The sequence below is a fragment of the Ranitomeya variabilis genome, chromosome 5 (assembly GCF_051348905.1).
Source record: "Ranitomeya variabilis isolate aRanVar5 chromosome 5, aRanVar5.hap1, whole genome shotgun sequence".
Lineage (NCBI taxonomy): Eukaryota > Metazoa > Chordata > Amphibia > Anura > Dendrobatidae > Ranitomeya > Ranitomeya variabilis.
Genome location: NC_135236.1, coordinates 670081492 through 670099462, shown reverse-complemented (window position 1 = coordinate 670099462; position 17971 = coordinate 670081492). Strand labels below are relative to the sequence as shown.

The window sequence follows — 17971 nt, the reverse complement described above, 5'->3', positions numbered from 1 at the left end:
TGAGGAATGTGGCGAATGATCGGTCTCCACGGCCGGACTCCGAGGATCCTCAGAGGGTCTCAGTGGTGCAGCCTCAGGCCTCAGACTTGTAACTTCACATCATTAGATCTCAGCCTACAAATGAGATATTAGAGAACAGGTTTCATCTTTTTAACGTTTCCAAGTGGACCTTCTCCATTTAGTCTTCTAGGTCGCCTTTAAAGGGATTTTTCCAACCGTAACCACTCACGACCTATGAGTGATTAGGGGAACACACCTTTTACTGCACAGGTCCTATGGTCGGACGTATGACTGTCTGTGGGATACATTCCTCAAACATTGTGGAAGAGAGCTGAGCTGCAATACCACACACGACCTGTGGACACGCGGGGCGCTGTTTTGGGAAGGAATCAGCTTTATTTCTAATCCTGTACATCCCGTGATCCCAGTGATCAGGGAAGAATCCTGGCAGTAACTGCTCAGTTTCCCTGCAGTGCCTCCGCAGGAGAAATGAGGCATTACACCTTCTTCCAATTACACTTCTGGCTTGTCTGTAAAATGTGTGAACTATGGAGGATATTTCTAGATTTCTAGATGGGGGGATCCACAATCCCAAAAGGTGGGACCCCCAATGATGTCATAAAAAGGCCCATGCCAGTCACAGAGATTATTAAGGGAATGGGCAAAAACCTCATCGCCCGAGGCTCCAGGACCACGAGCATCTCACCTCTGGACTCATGAAACTCCAAGGTCACGTGAGCGTCAAATCCCAGACTGAAGTAGTTATTGAATACATTTAGTGGAAGCTGAAAAAAAGAAAACACAGGGATAATTTACAGACGGATCAGACCCCGAGGAGAAAGCAAGACGACGAAGCGTGCGGACTAGTTCTGATAAGAGAATCAATTGGAAAGAAATAGATCCTGACGGACCGGACCCTGCAAATCAACCGCCTCATCTCCTTCTTCTCTACGTTATGGAATCATTTCAACAGCAAAGTATTCCTCATCCTACTGCGCCACCTACTGGCCATTTATCATATTTATCCTACTGCGCCACCTAGTGGCATTTATCATATTTATCCCACTGTGCCACCTAGTGGCCATTCATCATATTTATCCTACTGCACCACCTCCTGGCCATTTATCATATTTATCCTACTGCGCCACCTAGTGGCATTTATCATATTTATCCCACTGTGCCACCTAGTGGCATTTATCATATTTATCCTACTGCGCCACCTAGTGGCATTTATCATATTTATCCTACTGCGCCACCTAGTGGCATTTATCATATTTATCCTACTGCGCCACCTACTGGCCATTTATCGTATTTATCCTGCTGTGCCACCTAGTGGCCATTTATCATATTTATCCTACTACGCCACCTAGTGGCATTTATCATATTTATCCTACTGCGCCACCTAGTGGCATTTATCATATTTATCCTGCTGTGCCACCTAGTGGCATTTATCATATTTATCCTGCTGTGCCACCTAGTGGCCATTTATCATATTTATCCTACTGTGCCACCTAGTGGCCATTTATCATATTTATCCCACTGTGCCACCTAGTGGCATTTATCATATTTATCGCACTGTGCCACCTAGTGGCCATTTATCATATTTATCCTACTGCGCCACCTAGTGGCCATTTATCATATTTATCCTACTGTGCCACCTAGTGGCCATTTATCATATTTATCCTACTGTGCCACCTAGTGGCCATTTATCATATTTATCCTACTGTGCCACCTAGTGGCCATTTATCATATTTATCCTACTGCGCCACCTAGTGGCCATTTATCATATTTATCCTACTGCGCCACCTACTGGCCATTTATCATATTTATCCTACTGCGCCACCTAGTGGCCATTTATCATATTTATCCCACTGTGCCACCTACTGGCCATTTATCATATTTATCCTACTGCGCCACCTACTGGCCATTTATCATATTTATCCTACTGCGCCACCTACAGGCCATTTATCATATTTATCCCACTGTGCCACCTACTGGCCATTTATCATATTTATCCTACTGCGCCACCTAGTGGCATTTATCATATTTATCGCACTGTGCCACCTAGTGGCATTTATCGTATTTATCCTGCTGTGCCACCTAGTGGCCATTTATCATATTTATCCTACTGCGCCACCTAGTGGCCATTTATCATATTTATCCCACTGTGCCACCTAGTGGCCATTCATCATATTTATCCTACTGCGCCACCTACAGGCCATTTATCATATTTATCCCACTGTGCCACCTAGTGGCCATTTATCATATTTATCGCACTGTGCCACCTAGTGGCCATTTATCATATTTATCCTACTGTGCCACCTACTGGCCATTTATCATATTTATCCTACTGCGCCACCTAGTGGCATTTATCATATTTATCGCACTGTGCCACCTAGTGGCATTTATCGTATTTATCCTGCTGTGCCACCTAGTGGCCATTCATCATATTTATCCTACTGCGCCACCTAGTGGCCATTTATATTTATCCTACTGTGCCACCTAGTGGCCATTTATCATATTTATCCTACTGTGCCACCTAGTGGCCATTTATCATATTTATCCTGCTGTGCCACCTAGTGGCATTTATCATATTTATCGCACTGTGCCACCTAGTGGCCATTTATCATATTTATCCTACTGCGCCACCTACTGGCCATTTATCATATTTATCCTACTGCGCCACCTACTGGCCATTTATCATATTTATCCTACTGCGCCACCTACTGGCCATTTATCATATTTATCCTACTGCGCCACCTACTGGCCATTTATCATATTTATCCTACTGCGCCACCTACTGGCCATTTATCATATTTATCCTACTGCGCCACCTACTGGCCATTTATCATATTTATCGCACTGTGCCACCTACTGGCCATTTATCATATTTATCCCACTGTGCCACCTAGTGGCCATTTATCATATTTATCCCACTGTGCCACCTAGTGGCCATTTATCATATTTATCCCACTGTGCCACCTAGTGGCCATTTATCATATTTATCCTACTGCGCCACCTACTGGCCATTTATCATATTTATCCCACTGTGCCACCTAGTGGCCATTTATCATATTTATCCCACTGTGCCACCTAGTGGCCATTTATCATATTTATCCTACTGTGCCACCTAGTGGCATTTATCATATTTATCCCACTGTGCCACCTAGTGGCATTTATCATATTTATCCCACTGTGCCACCTAGTGGCCATTTATCATATTTATCCCACTGTGCCACCTAGTGGCATTTATCATATTTATCACACTGTGCCACCTAGTGGCCATTTATCATATTTATCCTACTGCGCCACCTACTGGCCATTTATCATATTTATCCCACTGTGCCACCTAGTGGCCATTTATCATATTTATCCCACTGTGCCACCTAGTGGCCATTCATCATATTTATCCCACTGTGCCACCTAGTGGCCATTTATCATATTTATCCTACTGTGCCACCTAGTGGCATTTATCATATTTATCCCACTGTGCCACCTAGTGGCATTTATCATATTTATCCCACTGTGCCACCTAGTGGCCATTTATCATATTTATCCTACTGTGCCACCTAGTGGCATTTATCATATTTATCGCACTGTGCCACCTAGTGGCCATTTATCATATTTATCCTACTGTGCCACCTAGTGGCCATTTATCATATTTATCCCACTGTGCCACCTAGTGGCCATTTATATTTATCCTACTGTGCCACCTAGTGGCCATTTATCATATTTATCGCACTGCGCCACCTAGTGGCAATTTATCATATTTATCGCACTGCGCCACCTAGTGGCAATTTATCATATTTATCCTACTGTGCCACCTAGTGGCATTTATCATATTTATCCTACTGTGCCATTTCTCCGACACTGGCTTGTTAAATACTATAGTCACCAGTGTAAAATAAAAATAACAGAGATCCAGAGCCGGGACTCCCATGGCTTCTGTGACAATCAGCAGACACTAATGGGCTGCTTCACTCACACTTCCTTTCAATGAAACTTGGACATCTGAATTAAGTGCGAGCGAAGCAGCCCAATAGTGTCCGCTGATTGTCTGCAGGGTTCACATGGGATAACAATGTCACACGAACCCTGGAAGTCTCAGCAGCAACATCGCCAGAAGGGAGAAGAGTGGACAACCCCTTCAAATGAGAGTAAGCAATAGGAACATTTTCATCAGCTTTGATACTCCAGAGCTGCACTCACTATTCTGCTGGTGCAGTCACTGTGTACATACATTACATTACTGATCCTGAGTTACCTCCTGTATTATACTCCAGAGCTGCACTCACTATTCTGCTGGTGCAGTCACTGTGTACATACATTACATTACTGATCCTGAGTTACCTCCTGTATTATACTCCAGAGCTGCACTCACTATTCCGCTGGTGCAGTCACTGTGTACATACATTACATTACTGATCCTGAGTTACCTCCTGTATTATACTCCAGAGCTGCACTCACTATTCTGCTGATGCAGTCACTGTGTACATACATTACATTACTGATCCTGAGTTACCTCCTGTATTATACTCCAGAGCTGCACTCACTATTCTGCTGGTGCAGTCACTGTGTACATACATTACATTACTGATCCTGAGTTACCTCCTGTATTATACTCCAGAGCTGCACTCACTATTCTGCTGGTACAGTCACTGTGTACATACATTACATTACTGATCCTGAGTTACCTCCTGTATTATACTCCAGAGCTGCACTCACTATTCTGCTGGTGCAGTCACTGTGTACATACATTACATTACTGATCCTGAGTTACCTCCTGTATTATACTCCAGAGCTGCACTCACTATTCTGCTGGTACAGTCACTGTGTACATACATTACATTACTGATCCTGAGTTACATCCTGTATTATACTCTAGAGCTGCACTCGCTATTCTGCTGGTGCAGTCACTGTGTACATACATTACATTACTGATCCTGAGTTACCTCCTGTATTATACTCCAGAGCTGCACTCACTATTCTGCTGGTGCAGTCACTGTGTACATACATTACATTACTGATCCTGAGTTACATCCTGTATTATACTCCAGAGCTGCGCTCACTATTCTGCTGGTGCAGTCATTGTGTACATACATTACATTACTGATCCTGAGTTACATCCTGTATTATACTCCAGAGCTGCACTCACTATTCTGCTGGTGCAGTCACTGTGTACATACATTACTGATCCTGAGTTACATCCTGTATTATACTCCAGAGCTGCACTCACTATTCTGCTGGTGCAGTCACTGTGTACATACATTACATTACTGATCCTGAGTTACATCCTGTATTATACTCCAGAGCTGCACTCACTATTCTGCTGGTGCAGTCACTGTGTACATACATTACATTACTGATCCTGAGTTACCTCCTGTATTATACTCCAGAGCTGCACTCACTATTCTGCTGGTGCAGTCACTGTGTACATACATTACATTACTGATCCTGAGTTACATCCTGTATTATACCCCAGAGCTGCACTCACTATTCTGCTGGTGCAATCACTGTGTACATACATTACATTACTGATCCTGAGTTACCTCCTGTATTATACTCCAGAGCTGCACTCACTATTCTGCTGGTGCAGTCACTGTGTACATACATTACATTACTGATCCTGAGTTACATCCTGTATTATACTCCAGAGCTGCACTCACTATTCTGCTGGTGCAGTCACTGTGTACAGACATTACATTATTGATCCTGAGTTACATCCTGTATTATACCCCAGAGCTGCACTCACTATTCTGCTGGTGCAGTCACTGTGTACATATATTACATTACTGATCCTGAGTTACATCCTGTATTATACCCCAGAGCTGCACTCACTGTTCTGCTGGTGCAGTCACTGTGTACATACATTACATTACTGATCCTGAGTTACATCCTGTATTATACTCCAGAGCTGCACTCACTATTCTGCTGGTGCCGTCACTGTGTACATACATTACTGATCCTGAGTTACATCCTGTATTATACCCCAGAGCTGCACTTACTATTCTGCTGGTGCAGTCACTGTGTACATACATTACATTACTGATCCTGAGTTACATCCTGTATTATACCCCAGAGCTGTACTCACTATTCTGCTGGTGCAGTCACTGTGTACATACATTACATTACTGTTCCTGAGTTACATCCTGTATAATACCCCAGAGCTGCACTCACTATTCTGCTGGTGCAGTCACTGTGTGCATACATTACATTACTGATCCTGAGTTACATCCTGTATTATACTCCAGAGCTGCACTCACTATTCTGCTGGTGCAGTCACTGTGTACATACATTACATTACTGATCCTGAGTTACATCCTGTATTATACTCCAGAGCTGCACTCACTATTCTGCTGGTGCAGTCACTGTGTACATACATTACATTACTGATCCTGAGTTACATCCTGTATTATACTCCAGAGCTGCACTCACTATTCTGCTCCAGTCTCATCCATACAGTGTGCAGCAGTGCTATGCGCTCTCTTCCCGCCGATCCTCTTACAGCCCCAGACTCCCCGCAGAGCATCTGACCTCTGACCTTATGTGTCCCATCATCCAGCTCCTCGTGCAGCAGGTCGGGGTTCCTCTCTACATGTAGATTCCAGCGGTCCAGCTGCACGATGCTGCCATCTTCTACATGGCAGAGGATCTTGGAGACGGGTTCATCTGTGTAGCCCTGGAGAGGAGAAAAATAGTAAATATCTATATACTTTTATTATTAATAAACCAGAAAAAAAGGAAAACAAAATAATTTTTTTCTCTATGGATCTATCTGATCACTGTTATACAAAGCCGCCGGCGCTGCCACGTTCTCATCTTTATACGTGGCCCCTCCAACAATTCTTACTGATACGTTTTCTTTAATTCCATCTGCTGTAACTTTCTCATTCTCTCTAGCACAACCTGCTGTCACTTTCTCTCTAGCGCCACCTCCCATCACTTTCTCTCTAGCGCCTCCTCCTGTCACTTTCTCTCTAGCGCCACCTACTGTCACTTTCTCTCTAGCGCCACCTGCTGTCACCTTCTCTCTAGCGCCACATGCTGTCACTTTCTCTCTAGCGCCACCTCCCATCACTTTCTCTCTAGCACCACCTGCTGTCACTTTCTCTCTAGCACCACCTACTGTCACTTTCTCTCTAGCGCCACCTGCTGTCACCTTCTCTCTAGCGCCACATGCTGTCACTTTCTCTCTAGCACCACCTGCTGTCATTTTCTCTCTTTCTCTCTAGCGCCATCCTGTCACTTTCTTTCTCTGTAGCACAACCTGCTGTCACTTTCTCTCTAGTTCCACCTGCTGTCAATTTCTCTGTAGCACCACCTGCTGTCACTTTCTCTTTCTCTCTAGCGCCACCTATCACTTTCTCTCTTTCTCTCTAGCGCCACCTGCTGTCACTTTCTCATTCTCTCTAGCGCGACCTCCTCTCATTTTCTCTTTAGCGCCACCTGCTGTCACTTTCTCATTTCTATCTAGAGCCACCTGCTGTCACTTTCTCTATTAGTGCCACCTCTGTCACTTTCTCTTTCTCTCTAGCGCCACCTATCACTTTCTCTATTAGCACCACCTCCTGTTACTTTCTCTTTCTCTCTAGCACCACCTGCTGTCGATTTCTCTCTAGCACCACCTGCTGTCATTTTCTCTTTCTCTCTAGCGCCACCTCCTCTCATTTTCTCTTTAGCGCCACCTGCTGTCACTGTCTCTCTTTCTCTCTAGCGCCACCTGCTGTCACTTCTCGTTTCTATCTAGCGCCACCTGCTGTCACTTTTTCTATTAGCGCCACCTCCTGTCACTTTCTTTTTCTCTCTAGCACCACCTCCTGTCACTTTCTCTCTAGCGCCCCTGCTCCATTATCTGTGCCAGCACACTTACCCCTCCCCAGTTGAGGGTGCGAGCGAGGTCGTTCCCAGTCCCCAGCGGAAGAACAGCAACAGGAGGCTGAGGGTTCAGCTGCAGCTCGTCCAAGACAGAAAGGATCCAGCCTACCTGTGGGAAGAAGGTGGGATTACATCGCAGATAGAGGGGCAAGGACCACCCCACACTGCACATGCTCCAGACCAAACCCTGTCACATGTGACCCCAGAGACGACAGCGCCACCTACTGCTGACTGACTTACTGTACTGTTATACTGCTATATGTAGCATCAGATCGCAGCATGGTGTCCATCCATTCATCTCACAAAATGCAGACCCTCCTAATAATCATAGGGGGTCCGAGAGATCTAAGTTATCACCAACTAGTCATAGCCGTAGCCAGAATTACTCTACACAGAAGCATGAGCCACTCACCCCAAGTTATAACCTGCATTATACTCCAGAGCTGCACTCACTATTCTGCTGGTGCAGTCACTGTGTACATACATTACATTACCGATCCTGAGTTACATCCTGTATTATACCCCAGAGCTGCACTCACTATTCTGCTGGTGCAGTCACTGTGTACATACATTACATTACTGATCCTGAGTTACCTCCTGTATTATACTCCAGAGCTGCGCTCACTATTCTGCTGGTGCAGTCACTGTGTACATACATTACATTACCGATCCTGAGTTACATCCTGTATTATACCCCAGAGCTGCACTCACTATTCTCCTGGTGCAGGCACTGTGTACATACATTGCTGATCCTGAGTTACATCCTGTATTATACTCCAGAGCTGCACTCACTATTCTGCTGGTGCAGTCACTGTGTACATACATTACATTACTGATCCTGAGTTACATCCTGTATTATACTCCAGAGCTGCACTCACTATTCTGCTGGTGCAGTCACTGTGTACATACATTACATCACTGATCCTGAGTTACATTCTGTATTATACTTCAGAGCTGCACTCACTATTCTGCTGGTGCAGTCACTGTGTACATACATTACATTACTGATCCTGAGTTACATCCTGTATTATACTCCAGAGCTGCACTCACTGTTCTGCTGGTGCAGTCACTGTGTACATACATTACATTACTGATCCTGAGTTACATCCTGTATTATACCCCAGAGCTGCACTCACTATTCTGCTGGTGCAGTCACTGTGTACATACATTACATTACTGATCCTGAGTTACATCCTGTATTATACCCCAGAGCTGCACTCACTATTCTGCTGGTGCAGTCACTGTGTACATACATTACATTACTGATCCTGAGTTACATTTTGTATTATACTTCAGAGCTGCACTCACTATTCTGCTGGTGCAGTCACTGTGTACATACATTACATTACTGATCCCGAGTTACATCCTGTATTATACTCCAGAGCTGCACTCACTGTTCTGCAGGTGCAGTCACTGTGTACATACATTACATTACTGATCCCGAGTTACATCCTGTATTATACCCCGGAGCTGCACTCACTATTCTGCTGGTGCAGTCACTGTGTACATACATTACATTACTGATGCTGAGTTACATCCTGTATTATACTCCAGAGCTGCGCTCACTATTCTGCTGGTGCAGTCACTGTGTACATACATTACATTACTGATCCTGAGTTACCTCCTGTATTATACTCCAGAGCTGCACTCACTATTCTGCTGGTGCAGTCACTGTGTACATACATTACATTACTGATCCTGAGTTACCTCCTGTATTATACTCCAGAACTGCACTCACTAATCTTTGCAGTTAGATCAGTGATTTTCTTTATGGAGTAAATCTGGTAATAATAAATATCAGTATAATTTGTCGCTCACCGTCCCATCTCCACCACAGGCGAGAATTCTTAAATTTGGCACTTTTCTATATAACTCCAGCCTGGAAAACAAAACGATAAATATAAAAAAAAAAACACAATTACCCACACTGACCATTCAGATCCCAGCTGTCTAGCCTCCTTTTCCTATTTTATCCATTCTGACTCTGCAGCTTCATCTCCCTCTTCCCCCTCATCACAGTCATCTCTTCACTTGATCGATTTTTGGTGACTGAGGAGGTTTCTGAACACGTACATAGATCCTGCCACCAAGAAATATCATCTACAGGCTGCTCAAAGGTTAGAAAGATGACACAGAGAGAAGCTGCAGCTTCATCTCCCTCTTCCCCCTCTGATTAATCAAAAATTATAATATCTATTTCAGTGTAAAAAAAAATATTTCACATTTTTTACATTATTTATTAGTCTGACTATTAATATTTAGAAAGAAATAATCATTAGTTTTTACTTAATTTTTTTACAAAGTGGCTGTAATGCCTTGCTTCACCTGCGGGGGAGCTGTGGGGAAAAGTGAAGCAAGTTCTTACAGTAGTTCAGGGGCAGCGATCAACTGATCAGCAGATTTAAACAGCCTAACCACCCATCTAGGGCTGTGTAGAGGGGTCATCCCATATGAGGTCTGTAAGAGTAGGACCCCAAGTGTAACATTTGGCATTCCGGAAGACATTAACCCCTTCCTTACGTTTCTTCTCTCCTGACTAATTTTATGGGGTGGTGACACTCACGCTTCCCGCGGTCCTTCCTGAGAGAGATCAAAGACCTGCCGTGGATTCAGGAACCACATGAACATCTGCAGCACTTTAGTACCCTATTGGGAACAACGTTGGGGTTAGCAATGGAGACCACACATGCCATGGACCTCTTACAAAGGAGAAAGGGGAACCAAAAAAAAGGCTAAGATCACATCACTTACTTGGTTTCCACCGCTTTTTGGGTTCACAAAGACCAGCAAAGGTTTCATGAGGGGGGAAGAGATGGGTTTTATCACAAAGGCCCGGCCTTTAATGTCCTAGGAAGGAGGGGAATAGTCACGTTCCTTGGATGGATCTGGCCACCACTAGAGGGAGCTTTCGAGGATATTAGTATACAGTAAGCTCCCTCTAGTGGTGACCGCATATTAGTATACAGTAAGCTCCCTCTAGTGGTGACAATATTAGTGTAGAGTAAGCTCCCTCTAGTGGTGACCGCATATTAGTATACAGTAAGCTCCCTCTAGTGGTGTCCGCATATTAGTATACAGTAAGCTCCCTCTAGTGGTGACCACATATTAGTATACAGTAAGCTCCCTCTAGTGGTGACCGCATATTAGTATACAGTAAGCTCCCTCTAGTGGTGTCCGCATATTAGTATACAGTAAGCTCCCTCTAGTGGTGACCGCATATTAGTATACAGTAAGCTCCCTCTAGTGGTGACCGCATATTAGTATACAGTAAGCTCCCTCTAGTGGTGACCGCATATTAGTATACAGTAAGGTCCCTCTAGTGATGTCCGCATATTAGTATACAGTAAGCTCCCTCTAGTGGTGACCGCATATTAGTATACAGTAAGCTCCCTCTAGTGGTGACCGCATATTAGTATACAGTAAGCTCCCTCTGGTGGTGACCGCATATTAGTATACAGTAAGCTCCCTCTAGTGGTGACCACATATTAGTATACAGTAAGCTCCCTCTAGTGGTGACCGCATATTAGTATACAGTAAGCTCCCTCTGGTGGTGACCGCATATTAGTATACAGTAAGCTCCCTCTAGTGGTGACAATATTAGTGTAGAGTAAGCTCCCTCTAGTGGTGACCGCATATTAGTATACAGTAAGCTCCCTCTAGTGGTGTCCGCATATTAGTATACAGTAAGCTCCCTCTAGTGGTGACCACATATTAGTATACAGTAAGCTCCCACTAGTGGTGACCGCATATTAGTATACAGTAAGCTCCCTCTGGTGGTGACCGCATATTAGTATACAGTAAGCTCCCTCTAGTGGTGACCACATATTAGTATACAGTAAGCTCCCACTAGTGGTGACCGCATATTAGTATACAGTAAGCTCCCTCTAGTGGTGTCCGCATATTAGTATACAGTAAGCTCCCTCTAGTGGTGACCGTATATTAGTATACAGTAAGCTCCCTCTGGTGGTGACCGCATATTAGTATACAGTAAGCTCCCTCTAGTGGTGACCGCATATTAGTATACAGTAAGCTCCCTCTAGTGGTGACCGCATATTAGTATACAGTAAGCTCCCACTAGTGGTGACCGCATATTAGTATACAGTAAGCTCCCTCTAGTGGTGTCCGCATATTAGTATACAGTAAGCTCCCTCTAGTGGTGACCGTATATTAGTATACAGTAAGCTCCCTCTGGTGGTGACCGCATATTAGTATACAGTAAGCTCCCTCTAGTGGTGACCGTATATTAGTATACAGTAAGCTCCCTCTGGTGGTGACCGCATATTAGTATACAGTAAGCTCCCTCTAGCGGTGACAGCATATTAGTATACAGTAAGCTCCCTCTAGTGGTGTCCGCATATTAGTATACAGTAAGCTCCCTCTAGTGGTGACAGCATATTAGTATACAGTAAGCTCCCTCTAGTGGTGTCCGCATATTAGTATACAGTAAGCTCCCTCTAGTGGTGACCGCATATTAGTATACGGTAAGCTCCCTCTGGTGGTGACCGCATATTAGTATACAGTAAGCTCCCTCTAGCGGTGACAGCATATTAGTATACAGTAAGCTCCCTCTAGTGGTGACCGCATATTAGTATACAGTAAGCTCCCTCTAGTGGTGACGCATATTAGTGTAGAGTAAGCTCTCCCTCTAGTGGTGACCGCATATTAGTGTAGAGTAAGCTCCCTCTAGTGGTGACCGCATATTAGTATACAGTAAGCTCCCTCTAGTGGTGTCCGCATATTAGTATACAGTAAGCTCCCTCTAGTGGTGACCGCATATTAGTATACAGTAAGCTCCCTCTAGTGGTGACCGCATATTAGTATACAGTAAGCTCCCTCTGGTGGTGACCGCATATTAGTATACAGTAAGCTCCCTCTAGTGGTGACCGCATATTAGTATACAGTAAGCTCCCTCTAGTGGTGACGCATATTAGTGTAGAGTAAGCTCTCCCTCTAGTGGTGACCGCATATTAGTGTAGAGTAAGCTCCCTCTAGTGGTGACCGCATATTAGTATACAGTAAGCTCCCTCTAGTGGTGACCACATATTAGTATACAGTAAGCTCCCTCTAGTGGTGACAGCATATTAGTATACAGTAAGCTCCCTCTAGTGGTGTCCGCATATTAGTATACAGTAAGCTCCCTCTAGTGGTGACCGCATATTAGCGTAACAGTAAGCTCCCTCTAGTGGTGACCGCATATTAGTATACAGTAAGCTCCCTCTGGTGGTGACCGCATATTCGTACACAGTAAGCTCCCTCTAGTGGTGACCGCATATTAGTATACAGTAAGCTCCCTCTAGTGGTGACAGCATATTAGCATACAGTAAGCTCCCTCTAGTGGTGACCGCATATTAGTATACAGTAAGCTCCCTCTAGTGGTGACGACATATTAGTATACAGTAAGCTCCCTCTAGTGATGACCGCATATTAGTATACAGTAAGCTCCCTCTAGTGGTGACCGCATATTAGCATACAGTAAGCTCCCTCTAGTGGTGACCGCATATTAGTATACAGTAAGCTCCCTCTAGTGTTGACGACATATTAGTATACAGTAAGCTCCCTCTAGTGGTGACCGCATATTAGTATACAGTAAGCTCCCTCTAGTGATGACCGCATATTAGTATACAGTAAGCTCCCTCTGGTGGTGACCGCATATTAGTATACAGTAAGCTCCCTCTAGTGGTGACCGCATATTAGTATACAGTAAGCTCCCTCTAGTGGTGACCGCATATTAGTATACAGTAAGCTCCCTCTGGTGGTGACCGCATATTAGTATACAGTAAGCTCCCTCTAGTGGTGACAATATTAGTGTAGAGTAAGCTCCCTCTAGTGGTGACCGCATATTAGTATACAGTAAGCTCCCTCTAGTGGTGTCCGCATATTAGTATACAGTAAGCGCCCTCTAGTGGTGACCACATATTAGTATACAGTAAGCTCCCACTAGTGGTGACCGCATATTACTATACAGTAAGCTCCCTCTAGTGGTGTCCGCATATTAGTATACAGTAAGCTCCCTCTAGTGGTGACCGTATATTAGTATACAGTAAGCTCCCTCTGGTGGTGACCGCATATTAGTATACAGTAAGCTCCCTCTAGCGGTGACAGCATATTAGTATACAGTAAGCTCCCTCTAGTGGTGTCCGCATATTAGTATACAGTAAGCTCCCTCTAGTGGTGACAGCATATTAGTATACAGTAAGCTCCCTCTAGTGGTGTCCGCATATTAGTATACAGTAAGCTCCCTCTAGTGGTGACCGCATATTAGTATACAGTAAGCTCCCTCTAGTGGTGACCGCATATTAGTATACAGTAAGCTCCCTCTGGTGGTGACCGCATATTAGTATACAGTAAGCTCCCTCTAGTGGTGACCGCATATTAGTATACAGTAAGCTCCCTCTAGTGGTGACGCATATTAGTGTAGAGTAAGCTCTCCCCCTAGTGGTGACCGCATATTAGTATACAGTAAGCTCCCTCTAGTGGTGACCACATATTAGTATACAGTAAGCTCCCTCTAGTGGTGACAGCATATTAGTATACAGTAAGCTCCCTCTAGTGGTGTCCGCATATTAGTATACAGTAAGCTCCCTCTAGTGGTGACAGCATATTAGTATACAGTAAGCTCCCTCTAGTGGTGACCGCATATTAGTATACAGTAAGCTCCCTCTAGTGGTGACCGCATATTCGTACACAGTAAGCTCCCTCTAGTGGTGACCGCATATTAGTATACAGTAAGCTCCCTCTAGTGGTGACAGCATATTAGTATACAGTAAGCTCCCTCTAGTGGTGACCGCATATTAGTATACAGTAAGCTCCCTCTAGTGGTGACGACATATTAGTGTACAGTAAGCTCCCTCTAGTGATGACCGCATATTAGTATACAGTAAGCTCCCTCTAGTGGTGACGACATATTAGTATACAGTAAGCTCCCTCTAGTGATGACCGCATATTAGTATACAGTAAGCTCCCTCTAGTGGTGACCGCATATTAGCATACAGTAAGCTCCCTCTAGTGGTGACCGCATATTCGTACACAGTAAGCTCCCTCTAGTGGTGACCGCATATTAGTATACAGTAAGCTCCTTCTAGTGGTGACGACATATTAGTATACAGTAAGCTCCCTCTAGTGATGACCGCATATTAGTACACAGTAAGCTCCCTCTAGTGGTGACCGCATATTAGTGTACAGTAAGCTCCCTCTAGCGGTGACCGTATATTAGTATACAGTAAGCTCCCTCTAGTGGTGACGACATTAGTATACAGTAAGCTCCCTCTAGTGGTGACCGCATATTAGTATACAGTAAGCTCCCTCTAGTGGTGACAATATTAGTGTAGAGTAAGCTCCCTCTAGTGGTGACCGCATATTAGTATACAGTAAGCTCCCTCTAGTGGTGTCCGCATATTAGTATACAGTAAGCTCCCTCTAGTGGTGACCGTATATTAGTATACAGTAAGCTCCCTCTGGTGGTGACCGCATATTAGTATACAGTAAGCTCCCTCTAGCGGTGACAGCATATTAGTATACAGTAAGCTCCCTCTAGTGGTGTCCGCATATTAGTATACAGTAAGCTCCCTCTAGTGGTGACAGCATATTAGTATACAGTAAGCTCCCTCTAGTGGTGTCCGCATATTAGTATACAGTAAGCTCCCTCTAGTGGTGACCGCATATTAGTATACAGTAAGCTCCCTCTAGTGGTGTCCGCATATTAGTATACAGTAAGCTCCCTCTAGTGGTGACCGCATATTAGTATACAGTAAGCTCCCTCTAGTGGTGACCGCATATTAGTATACAGTAAGCTCCCTCTGGTGGTGACCACATATTAGTATACAGTAAGCTCCCTCTAGTGGTGACCGCATATTAGTATACAGTAAGCTCCCTCTGGTGGTGACCGCATATTAGTATACAGTAAGCTCCCTCTAGTGGTGACAATATTAGTGTAGAGTAAGCTCCCTCTAGTGGTGACCGCATATTAGTATACAGTAAGCTCCCTCTAGTGGTGTCCGCATATTAGTATACAATAAGCTCCCTCTAGTGGTGACCACATATTAGTATACAGTAAGCTCCCACTAGTGGTGACCGCATATTAGTATACAGTAAGCTCCCTCTAGTGGTGTCCGCATATTAGTATACAGTAAGCTCCCTCTAGTGGTGACCGTATATTAGTATACAGTAAGCTCCCTCTGGTGGTGACCGCATATTAGTATACAGTAAGCTCCCTCTAGCGGTGACAGCATATTAGTATACAGTAAGCTCCCTCTAGCGGTGACAGCATATTAGTATACAGTAAGCTCCCTCTAGTGGTGTCCGCATATTAGTATACAGTAAGCTCCCTCTAGTGATGACCGCATATTAGTATACAGTAAGCTCCCTCTAGTGGTGTCCGCATATTAGTATACAGTAAGCTCCCTCTAGTGGTGACCGCATATTAGTATACAGTAAGCTCCCTCTAGTGGTGACCGCATATTAGTATACAGTAAGCTCCCTCTGGTGGTGACCGCATATTAGTATACAGTAAGCTCCCTCTAGTGGTGACCGCATATTAGTATACAGTAAGCTCCCTCTAGTGGTGACGCATATTAGTGTAGAGTAAGCTCTCCCTCTAGTGGTGACCGCATATTAGTGTAGAGTAAGCTCCCTCTAGTGGTGACCGCATATTAGTATACAGTAAGCTCCCTCTAGTGGTGACCACATATTAGTATACAGTAAGCTCCCTCTAGTGGTGACAGCATATTAGTATACAGTAAGCTCCCTCTAGTGGTGTCCGCATATTAGTATACAGTAAGCTCCCTCTAGTGGTGACCGCATATTAGCGTAACAGTAAGCTCCCTCTAGTGGTGACCGCATATTAGTATACAGTAAGCTCCCTCTGGTGGTGACCGCATATTCGTACACAGTAAGCTCCCTCTAGTGGTGACCGCATATTAGTATACAGTAAGCTCCCTCTAGTGGTGACAGCATATTAGCATACAGTAAGCTCCCTCTAGTGGTGACCGCATATTAGTATACAGTAAGCTCCCTCTAGTGGTGACGACATATTAGTATACAGTAAGCTCCCTCTAGTGGTGACCGCATATTAGTATACAGTAAGCTCCCTCTAGTGATGACCGCATATTAGTATACAGTAAGCTCCCTCTAGTGATGACCGCATATTAGTATACAGTAAGCTCCCTCTAGTGGTGACCGCATATTAGTATACAGTAAGCTCCCTCTAGTGGTGACCGCATATTAGTATACAGTAAGCTCCCTCTAGTGGTGACCACATATTAGTATACAGTAAGCTCCCTCTAGTGATGACTGCATATTAGTATACAGTAAGCTCCCTCTAGTGGTGACCGCATATTAGTATACAGTAAGCTCCCTCTGGTGGTGACCGCATATTCGTACACAGTAAGCTCCCTCTAGTGGTGACCGCATATTAGTATACAGTAAGCTCCCTCTAGTGGTGATGACATATTAGTATACAGTAAGCTCCCTCTAGTGATGACCGCATATTAGAACACAGTAAGCTCCCTCTAGTGGTGACCGCATATTAGTGTACAGTAAGCTCCCTCTAGCGGTGACCGTATATTAGTATACAGTAAGCTCCCTCTAGTGGTGACAGCATATTAGTATACAGTAAGCTCCCTCTGGTGGTGACCGCATATTAGTATACAGTAAGCTCCCTCTGGTGGTGACCGCATATTAGCATACAGTAAGCTCCCTCTAGTGGTGACCGCATATTAGTGTACAGTAAGCTCCCTCTAGTGGTGACCGCATATTAGTATACAGTAAGCTCCCTCTAGTGGTGACGACATATTAGTATACAGTAAGCTCCCTCTAGTGATGACCGCATATTAGTATACAGTAAGCTCCCTCTAGTGGTGACAGCATATTAGTATACAGTAAGCTCCCTCTAGTGGTGACCGTATATTACTATACAGTAAGCTCCCTCTAGTGGTGACGACATATTAGTATACAGTAAGCTCCCTCTAGTGGTGACCGCATATTAGTATACAGTAAGCTCCCTCTAGTGGTGACCGTATATTAGTATACAGTAAGCTCCCTCTAGTGATGACCGCATATTAGTATACAGTAAGCTCCCTCTAGTGGTGACCGCATATTA

At 44.4% G+C, this 17971-nt stretch overlaps 1 protein-coding gene across 7 annotated transcripts in view; it reads right to left on the bottom strand.

Annotated features, from left to right (window-relative positions):
• Window positions 1–17971, bottom strand: part of DGKI (diacylglycerol kinase iota) — a 219789-nt gene that overhangs the window by 73795 nt on the left and 128023 nt on the right. For all 7 annotated transcript variants that reach the window (XM_077266728.1, XM_077266733.1, XM_077266729.1 and 4 more), the window contains exons 10-15: window positions 10627–10722; window positions 10439–10521; window positions 9694–9754; window positions 7871–7984; window positions 6542–6679; window positions 707–785 (exon numbers count right to left, since the gene is read on the bottom strand). In XM_077266728.1, the coding sequence (XP_077122843.1) occupies window positions 707–785; window positions 6542–6679; window positions 7871–7984; window positions 9694–9754; window positions 10439–10521; window positions 10627–10722 (571 nt within the window). The remainder of the gene's footprint in view (window positions 1–706; window positions 786–6541; window positions 6680–7870; window positions 7985–9693; window positions 9755–10438; window positions 10522–10626; window positions 10723–17971) is intronic.